We start from the raw sequence: 10,033 nt of genomic DNA, 5'->3' as shown, positions 1-10,033 counted from the left end.
CTTACAATACTTCATACACTCAAACATCTGTATCACATCACACCTTACAATAATTCATACACTCAAACATCTGAACCACATCACACCTCACAATAATTCATACACTCAAACATCTGAATCACATCACACCTTACAATAATTCATACACTCAAACATCTGAACCACATCACACCTTACAATAATTCATACACTCAAACATCTGTATCACATCACACCTTACAATAATTCATACACTCGAACATCTGAACCACATCACACCTTACAATAATTCATACACTCAAACATCTGAACCACATCACACCTTACAATAATTCATACACTCAGACATCTGTATCACATCACACCTTACAATAATTCATACACTCAGACATCTGAACCACATCACACTTTAAAATAACCCCTCACTCAGGCATTTTATATTAACCAGAACTTACAGTACCCCTCACTCAGTTATCTGATACACCTTACACCTTACAATAGCCCTCTCACTCAGGTATTTGATATTAACCAGACCTTACAACAACCCCCTCATTCAGGTATGTGATACACATCACACCTTACAATATCCCCCTCACTCAGATATCTGATACACATTACACCTTACAATAACCCCCTCACTCAGGTATTTGATACACATCACACCTTATAATAACTAGTTCAGCTTATGTTTCATTTGTAGCGTGATCATCATGATCCTTCACGAAAGTAAAATAATTAAACGAGACATCCCGCTGTTGGTAGGAAGTAAGTTGTGTAACCGCCAGTGTTTTCTATAAGTTTATTTATGTGGTTTTTTAACATGTTTCCAGGTTTATACAGGTTTGAAGAAATTGTTAAATATAAAAAATCCAACGAACAGGTTGGTTTACGTAAAGAAGAACTGTACAGAGACTATACCAACTTTGATAATATTCAAACTGTCGCCGCACGTGCTCGTTTTGTTCCAATATTCACCAGTAACATAAAGTTTTTACTTATTTCGTTAGGACTACAGTGCCGCAGAGTGGGTGAAACGAGGAGCTCCGAAGGAGAAACTCTGTATTGGAATTCCTACATACGGACGTAGTTACACTCTTAGCAACACATCTCTGACTGACATCGGCGCCCCCGCAGTAGGAGGTGGTCAACCCGGGAACTACACCGGTGAATCGGGATTCTTATCTTTTTTTGAGGCAAGTTTTTAACAGAAATCAGTTGTTGACGTTTCGCAAAGCTACTCGAGGACTATCTACGCTAGCCGTCTCTGAGTTAAAAAAATTATAGGTCAGAGGCAAGGCAGCTAATCAACATCGCCAACATTTGGGCTACTCCTCTAATCGAAAAGTGAGATCGACCGTTACATTATAACACCCCCATGGCTGAAAGAGCGAGCATGTTCAGTAATGGGATTGTGAGTCGAGCGCCTTAACCACCAGGCCTATTAACATAGATCAGATTTGGAAACGTATAAAACAACAGACTTGGAACTACGATTGGAGAAAACTTTTAAAAAAAATCATTGGAATTATTTTTATACATCAGCTTAAAATTTTCAAGTTTCCGTATGAAGTACAAAATTTTTATTCGCTGCTTTCCAAATATTTGCAACCACGCGAATAGAATGACAATCTTAAAAAAAAATGTGTATAATTTGAAACAAATATTAACGACATTTTTCTGAGTATATTGAAAAAAATTCACCCAGAAAAAATGATATATATATATGTACGACTTATAACCTTTTATTGGTGTTCATATTTGTAGCATTTTGAGTAACGTAAACTAAATTCGCCCCTAGGGGCACAGCGGTAAGTCCGCGGACTTACAACGCTAGAAACCGGGTTTCGATACCCGTGGTGGGCAGAACACAGATAGCCCATCGTGTACCTTTGTGCATGACTACAAACAAACCCAATTCACGATCTGGTGGTAAGGCAGTTAGTTCTACATCTTTATCTGATTTTTTTATATGTCACAACTTATATAATTTAAACGATCTGGTGGTAAGGCAGTTAGTTCTACATCTTTATCTGATTTTTTTATATGTCACAACTTATATAATTTAAATCCCCCAGTGGGTCAGCGGTAAGTTTAAGAGCTTGCAACGTTAAAATATGTGGCTCGAGTTCCCGCAGTGGACAGAGTGCAGACAACCCATTGGGTAGCTTTGCATTAAGTAAACAACATATGGTTAAAAATAATAGCTGTTTTGAGAGGTACAATATTTCATGAAGGTAGATGAATTTCATGTATTTCCTAACATGATGCCGACAAAATTTAATGATTTATTTAGTTCTGTTTTGTAGATTTTATCAATTTACCCTGTTGAACAAAAGGACCGGACCTGCTTTTCGAGAGCACTCAGATTTTTCATTTTTCATTTTTTTTCAATTTTGTGACCCACATAGTTTTCTAAGTGCTTTCACATTTTCCCCCCAATTTTGTGACCCACATAGTTTTTCTAAGTGCTTTCACATTTTCCCCCCAATTTTGTGACCCACATAGTTTTTCTAAGTGCTTTCACATTCCCCCCCCCTAATTTTGTGACCCACGTAGTTTTTAAAGTGCTTTAACATTTTTTAAATTTTGTGACCCACGTAGTTTTTCTAAGTGCTTTCACTTTTTAAATTTTATGACCCACGTAGTTTTCTAAGTGCTTGCACTTTTTACGTTTTGTGACCCACGTAGTTTTTCTACGTGCTTTCACATTCCTCCCCCCCAATTTTGTGACCCACGTAGTTTTTCTAAGTGCTTTCAGTTTTGTAGACATATTAGGTAATTCTTCTGCTAAAAATGGCCCCTGGCGGTAAGTCTGGGTGCTTCGATACTCACAATTGGCACTTAATAACGAGCAAACAAGTATGCTGAAATTTTGACATTTCTCTCCAGATCTGCGACTTCCTGAAATCCGGAGCCGTGCTCGTGTGGGATAATGAACAAATGGTGCCTTACGCCTACAAGGATGACCAGTGGGTTGGTTTTGACGATTTGCGAAGCGTGAAACTTAAAGTAAGTGATATTCACGGAATTTGCTATCCTGTATTTTTTACACTGTTTTTATTTGTTAATTATGTAGAAACTAAACCTAGAAATGGTTTGTAAATTCTATTTATATTCTTCACATTTATTTATTGTTTTTTGATGAAGCTATTTATGTAAATTGTCAAAAGATGTCGCCACTTTCCAAGTTTTACACTTGCGTAAGCTAAATAGCAACATTCCTATTTTTCTGAGCTATTCAAGTGATTTAATTCATGATTATATTGAATGAACATGAAATTATTGTGCTAACTATTAACACAAAGTATTATTAATGTACTTGATTATACTCCGTGAAAAACCAAACTGTTATAAGTCATAAATTATGTTTTCTGTTCAGTTAATTTTAGGAAAGTAAAAACATAATAGTTGTTTCCAACTGAAAGAATATAACAGTGAATAATATTTTTTTTTAATGTTAAATGCTAAATAACCATTAGTACTATAGATTTAAAGCTGTCTAAACAACCAACATTTCAACGTAAAGAAAGTCCAAATATTTTTATTCATTTAAGCAGTAATATGACACGCAGCTTGTTGAAAATTGCTTTTAAATATTGTGTTATTCTCCCGACTTTCAAGCCGCCTTTTGTCCACCGATGGAACACGGGTAAGTTAACGGACTTGCAACGTTAAATTCCGGAGTTTGATTCCTCGTTGCGTACACAACAAACAAACAATAAAACCTCAGTTTTCGAAAGACAGAATAAAACACGTAACTGGCGCTTCACAACTACGTGTAAAGTTTCTTTCATTTTCATAATAAACCTACAATATTACGTTGTTGTAAGACTCGTATGTATTGGTAACATTCAAAGAATGCGTCGTTTTGTGTCTCAAGAGTTACAGTTAAATTAAAAGTTGATTATTGGAAGATTAAATTATGTTATACACATTAGGCTTAATTTGATCATGAACGGAGTTACCACGTTAAGATTTCAGGTAAATATGAGAACGCTGTTTTTTCTGTGTGGTCCTTCCTGTTCTTATGTGAATATTAGGGTTCAAAAGTTTGTTCTTATGTGAATATTAGGGTTAAAAAGTTTGTTCTTATGTGAATATTAGGGTTAAAAAGTGTATTCTTATGGAAACTTGACAACTGAATTTAAAAACACGTGTCTTACCGACTAGCTGGCCTAAGGAGTTATGAATGTTACTACTGAGGGCTTCGAGGTTCGCAACCTTGTAATCTTTTAATTCTTCCTTCAGAGTTCTTATCAGAGGGAAGGGAGAACCCATACACGTCCCCCTGAAGTCGTCCATATCAACTGACCAGATCATGACGCCACCGTAACCTGCTTGCATCAACCACTGGGCCTGTAAGAGATAAACTTTTTAACCCTAATATTCACATAAGAACAAACTTTTTAACCCTAATATTCACATAAGAATAAACTTTTTAACCCTAATATTCACATAAGAACAAACTTTTTAACCCTAATATTCACATAAGAATAAGCATTTGAACCCTAATATTCAGTCACTAATGTTAATAAATTTATATTGTGCTTTTCTCGGGTATGGAACGTTGAAATCACATTTTAAGTTATATATCCAATTTAGACTTGTATTGTTCATGGATCATTGATCTTACAACTCGTGTTCAGTGGACAACTTTCAATACTTTATAAACTAAACACGCTATCAGTATTGACTCTACCATCATTTCTAACATTATTAAGTTAACCAGAGGGCAGCACGTAAAATAATTACTGACGGTTCTTATACCCCAGTTGTGCTTCTTTGATGACAGTTATGATAAAAGATAATTAATCCCGGTATTACAGGTGAAACCGATAGTTAGTAAACACCATTAAACCCGGTACTACAGGTGAAACTGATAGTTAGTAAACACCATTAAACCCTGTACTACAGGATGAAACCGATAATTAGTAGACACCATTAAACCCTGTACTACAGGATGAAACCGATAGTTAGTAAACACCATTAAACCCGGTACTACAGGTGAAACCGATAGTTAGTAAACACCATTAAACCCTGTACTACAGGATGAAACCGATAGTTAGTAAACACCATTAAACCCTGTACTACAGGATGAAACCGATAGTTAGTAAACACCATTAAACCCTGTACTACAGGATGAAACCGATAGCTAGTAAACACCATTAAACCCTGTACTACAGGATGAAACCGATAGCTAGTAAACACCATTAAAACCGGTACTACAGGATGAAACTGACAGTTAGTAAACATGATTAATCTTGGTATTACAGCTTTGTACTGTCAGTTGCGGTTTGTGTTTTAGTGGAACGCTCCTGAAGAAGCTGTAAAACGAAACTTTGAATGTCAGATTAAAGAAAAATAACAAAGTTGATGTCATAAGCCCAGTTTTACTAGTAATAATATGTCTTTCATACGCCAACACGCGCTACAGAAATTAAATAACCGTTAACAACAAACAGTGTCTGAATCAAAATATTATATTTATATAACCCATTTACTACTCAGAATTATCTGTCTTTTTTTTCATATACCGAAAACGTATTTCACAGTTTGTGCTCGGATGATGTATAAACCTTGGCCTAATTTTCGATATCTTTGTATCAAGAAAGGTATATTTAATCAATACCTACACCTGAGGCAGTTTTAGATAGTTTAATGTAGTTTTTACTTTAGTACCAAACGGGGGATTCAATCAGTATAATCCAGCATATGTTAGACATATGTTCTAAACTTTTAATATAATATATATATATTCTTTTACCAGGAGTAGTAAAATGTTTTAATGTATGTAACTTCAAACCGTAACACTGTAAATTAAATGTTGACTTTGATCTGTTTGTTGAACTCATGCTTCTGTTTATGTTTTCTCCAGATCCAGATGAAGTTGTTTGTGATGAGTCGGATGGAATTATCTCCTACCATCGAGATGTGAAGGAATGTTCTAAGTATTTCTTATGTCAAGGAAAAATCCGCTATCACATGCCGTGTCCTGATCAGCTGGTCTTCAATGCCAATGAAAACGTCTGTGATTGGCCTGAAAATGTCGAAGGATGCATGAAAACGTGAATAACCCATCAGAAGTTAAAACTTTTGTCATTGGAGCACGTGTGTATAAAAGAAAGGAACGTCGCGATTATTGGTTGATACGTGATACCGATGTCACGTGGTGATTTATTTAATGTAACTGTGAATCTGAAAGTCGTACTTGGTTTATTTGTTTCCCACGATATAAAGGTTACAAAATCGCCCATTAGATACTTCCAGCTTTCTCTCGTTTTCTTAAACTATATTGGGAGTAGGGTTTATTAGGTGAAAAAAATATAATAATAATAAAAAAAAATCGTCACATAGAAACATACAAGCACACACACACACACACACATGTATATATATATATATATGTATGTGTGTATACGTTTTGGTCATTGTTTTTCAAGGTTATATTATTCTAAACTGGAGACTTCTTGTTCTGTTCGAACTCTGTAAAATACTTTTAACACGTTTGTAATTTTGATGGTACCGTAGATCCAAGTAGATGATTAAACGATTATTATTAACGTGAGTGGATTTCAAATACTTTGTTTTAATTTTTCTTGGTATATATTGAGGTTTCTGGACTTCCATTATATCAGTTATGTAATAATCCATGTATAAAGTTGTTTATTGGAAGATTCAAAACACTTTGTATATTTTTAACTCCAATAACCTTAAGTCGCATTTCACTCAATAGATGTCACCAGCTTCGTAATAACTTTTGATTTGTATTTTGATAAAAAAAAATATGTTAAATATAGTTTGTTATCGTGTAAATTTAGCACTAAGTTTCTGTAGAGTAGAATTTTTTTTTTTTTTTTACGTAATAAATATTTTTAGTTTGGAATCTACACCATTACTATTTTACTAAAATACCTTCTTTAATTTTTCTGAAAACTTATTGATTAGTTTTGAACAATCCTTCCATAACATAATAAAATCTGTTTCAAACAAAACCTGCAGTTGTAGTTTAAAACTTGCAAAAGAAGAGATTTCGGAGCGATCCACCCCCCCCTCAAAAACACCTGGTTCAAACTTTTAAACCTTGATGTAAAAAGTAATAATAAAAACAACAAACGAAATGATATATTTTCTTTCAGAAGTAATGATGTTTTATGAGTTAAAAACCCTACAGAAGTGTATTTATGTACTTATTGCAACATTAAACTATGTATAACCGACCTTCTGTTAATTAATCATAACACGAGAAATATCATTATTTATTTTTATTTACATTTTTTATAAAAAAAAATACAGATGTTATCATAACATCTTATTACAAAAAACACAAAAGATATAAAAAGCACAACCTTGGATTTATGAATTCCTAACCTTAGCTAACCAGAAAAGACGTCACAAAAGGATAATTATTATTATTTATTAAATATGCAATAAATCTGGAAAGAATTACTAATTCTAGCTAATAACTACAGCGACATACGGTTGTTTTTGTTTATCATACTGCGATAATAAAATATGTGTAAGCCTTTTTTTCTAAAACTTGGCACATAATCTATAGTTTCCATTTGTACCACCAGGGGACAACAAACTTGTTTATAAAAATAAACAAGTGTTGTCTCGACGAATTTTTACGTAAGGTGGCATCATGGTCTTGATCAGAGCAGCTTCAATGACTGTTTTTACTTCACTTGATTGAAGTACAGAAAGCCACAAAGATCGTTGTTATGTCTTGTCCATCAATATGAAACATTATTCTAAACTTTTCGAACGTGTACCCAATTTTTGTTTTGTAGCGACAAATACAGTTTGTAAAATGCTGGTAATGAGAAGATAAGGATGTAGCAGGCATTCGGTCAATCGCTTAAGTTATTGTGTTAAAAATAATGATTATTATAAATCGCTTGTGCCTGTCTGTCCGTGGTGAAAAGTTTCCAACCCCCCTAGTTTTTGATAACCGTCAAACTTACAATTCTTGGGTATGCCCGACAAGAGTTCTAAAACCCCTTATTTTATCCATTTCCCTATTTTTACAACTTTAACAGGCCATTATAATTTCCCTCCCCGATACTGTCTTAATGTCGATCTCTGGATATATCGCCATGAAACTTACAAGTTGGATAATATGTTAAAATAATTACGCATTTGTGAAACATCTGGCCATATTAGGTGTATGCAGTAGACTTACCTGGCGAATGGGACGCGCCATCTATGTGAAGACAAACGAAATAAATGTCACGTATGAATCGGTCACCTTTGCTAATGATAATAATTCAGCCTTTCACTACGCCGACAATTTTACATATAAACCAATAATGTCTTTAATGATTTATCATCATATATATATTGTACTTATTATTTATCTCTCTCTCCCATAGGGAGGAGATGTATTGTATTTCCTATGGTTGTGTTTCTTTTCAACAGTTCCAGCTGTGTACCACAAAGTTGAAGGTCATATACCTTGGTTTAATTCCCCAAGAAACCTTTCCGATTTTAAGGGGTCAAAGGTCAAACATTACAATTTTGATAACTATACATTTTTAATTGCTAATATTTTATAACGATAACTTCCTGCTCAAATTAAATGTCGTACGTTCAGAAACAAAGCGAACTTTACTAAGTATAGCTAACTCTTGTTTATATTGTTAATTAATTATTTTATAATATATTTGATTACTGTCAGATAGCGTTAGAAGTTAATATGACGCAGTCCGAATTGTTTATTATTTCTTTAGCAGCATTCAGCCACGATTTCAAGTCTTAGAACTTCCCAAAATCATAATAACATATTAGGCCTAAATGAATTAAATGTAATTGTTTTAAAGAGGCTTGACGTCATGATTTTCATAGATACACGAAAGATGGCGCGCAAGTCTAACAAACTGTTAAAATTACAGTATACGATTTTTGAGATATCTTCGAATACCAAAATAAATGATGGTGCCAGCTTAGCTCTTGTTTGTATCAATCTGAATGTAATAACCCAAAACATAGTGAAGACAGATACTAGTTATTGTTATTTTCCATAGTTAACACTAGAGAGAGCCACTGTAGTTTCACAGCCAGCCACTGATCTCTTTAACAGCTTTTGTTATTTCCCGATGAACAAGAGCACTGATTGTTTCTGGTGGGTCGTAGAACTTACCGTTATCCTGAACTTGAATATCTGTCGTTTTACGTACCCCAGTGTAAAGGTCAGAGTTCACGTGTTTACGTAACAGCATATTATTTCTGTATGCTTTGGGTAAAGGAAAGGTTTTGGTGACCGGTCTTATTGGTTCCTCTTGTATAGTTTTCTTTTGATAAGCACTGGACGTTTCAGTTGGTTCCCACGAAGCTGGAAAACCAAGACCACCAGTACTTGGTTTAAAGAAAAATCCCGATGAATCAACATATCTAACCTCGGTGTTATTCGGCCTACTTCTGGAAAGGCCAATGTTGTTCTCGTTATAATTTTCTTGTACTAGAGCTTCAAGCTGTTTGTCTCCTGGATCATTTTTGCAGGAAGAATCTTCTAGACTGTTCCATTGTTTACCACCTTCTGGTACTTTATTCCATAGACCCGTGTTTCTAGAATGGAACAAGTCCTCCGGTAGGATAATGTTTGGATTATTCCTGCGATCTTTTTCTGGACTTTGAGACAGAATTCTTTGATCCGATTTCTCAGAATGCATAATCTTCGACTCGTTTCCTAGTTTCATTGAATGTGGATCATTACTTTTCTTATCAGCCTTATAAGGACTCGAACTGTATTCATCGAGTCTGTCTTTTAATTGGATAAAATCATTACGAATGACGCTTCTGTAGTTGTTAATATGGCAGTTTTCCTCCTCAGTTTTATTATACTCTTCTCTGTCTTTGTTTTTTGTTTGTTGACAGTCAACTTGAAAGTCGCGAATGTCATCTGATCGAATCTGCCTTTTTTGGTTCCAACAGTTACGCATGCGCATATCAGCGTCATCCAGGGAACGGTGAACCTCGTGTTCGTAACCCTGACAAGGGCTAGTTTTTCTGTGGTGAACCTCGTGTTCGTAACCCTGACAAGGGCTAGTTTTTCTGT

General features: G+C 34.7%; 2 protein-coding genes and 1 pseudogene across 2 annotated transcripts in view; 1 reads left to right on the top strand and 2 right to left on the bottom strand.

The window, feature by feature from the left end:
* LOC106469549 overlaps window positions 1–6,301 on the top strand; it is a 26,964-nt pseudogene extending 20,663 nt beyond the window's left edge.
* Window positions 6,302–9,029: 2,728 nt separating this feature from the next.
* On the bottom strand, window positions 9,030–9,923 carry LOC111088321. Its single transcript, XM_022398087.1, has one exon. The coding sequence runs from the start codon at window positions 9,921–9,923 to the stop codon at window positions 9,030–9,032; it is 894 nt and encodes a 297-aa protein (XP_022253795.1).
* Window positions 9,924–10,020: 97 nt separating this feature from the next.
* Window positions 10,021–10,033, bottom strand: part of LOC106469548 — a gene marked incomplete at its 5' end in the record, with an annotated part of 29,421 nt that continues 29,408 nt past the window's right edge. The window contains one exon of the mRNA XM_022398088.1: window positions 10,021–10,029. Within this exon, the coding sequence (XP_022253796.1) occupies window positions 10,021–10,029 (9 nt within the window). The remainder of the gene's footprint in view (window positions 10,030–10,033) is intronic.

This window comes from Limulus polyphemus, unplaced genomic scaffold (genome assembly GCF_000517525.1).
Source record: "Limulus polyphemus unplaced genomic scaffold, Limulus_polyphemus-2.1.2 Scaffold3539, whole genome shotgun sequence".
Lineage (NCBI taxonomy): Eukaryota > Metazoa > Arthropoda > Merostomata > Xiphosura > Limulidae > Limulus > Limulus polyphemus.
Note: the sequence above shows the minus strand (reverse complement) of the source record. Positions and strands in the feature narration are given on the sequence as shown.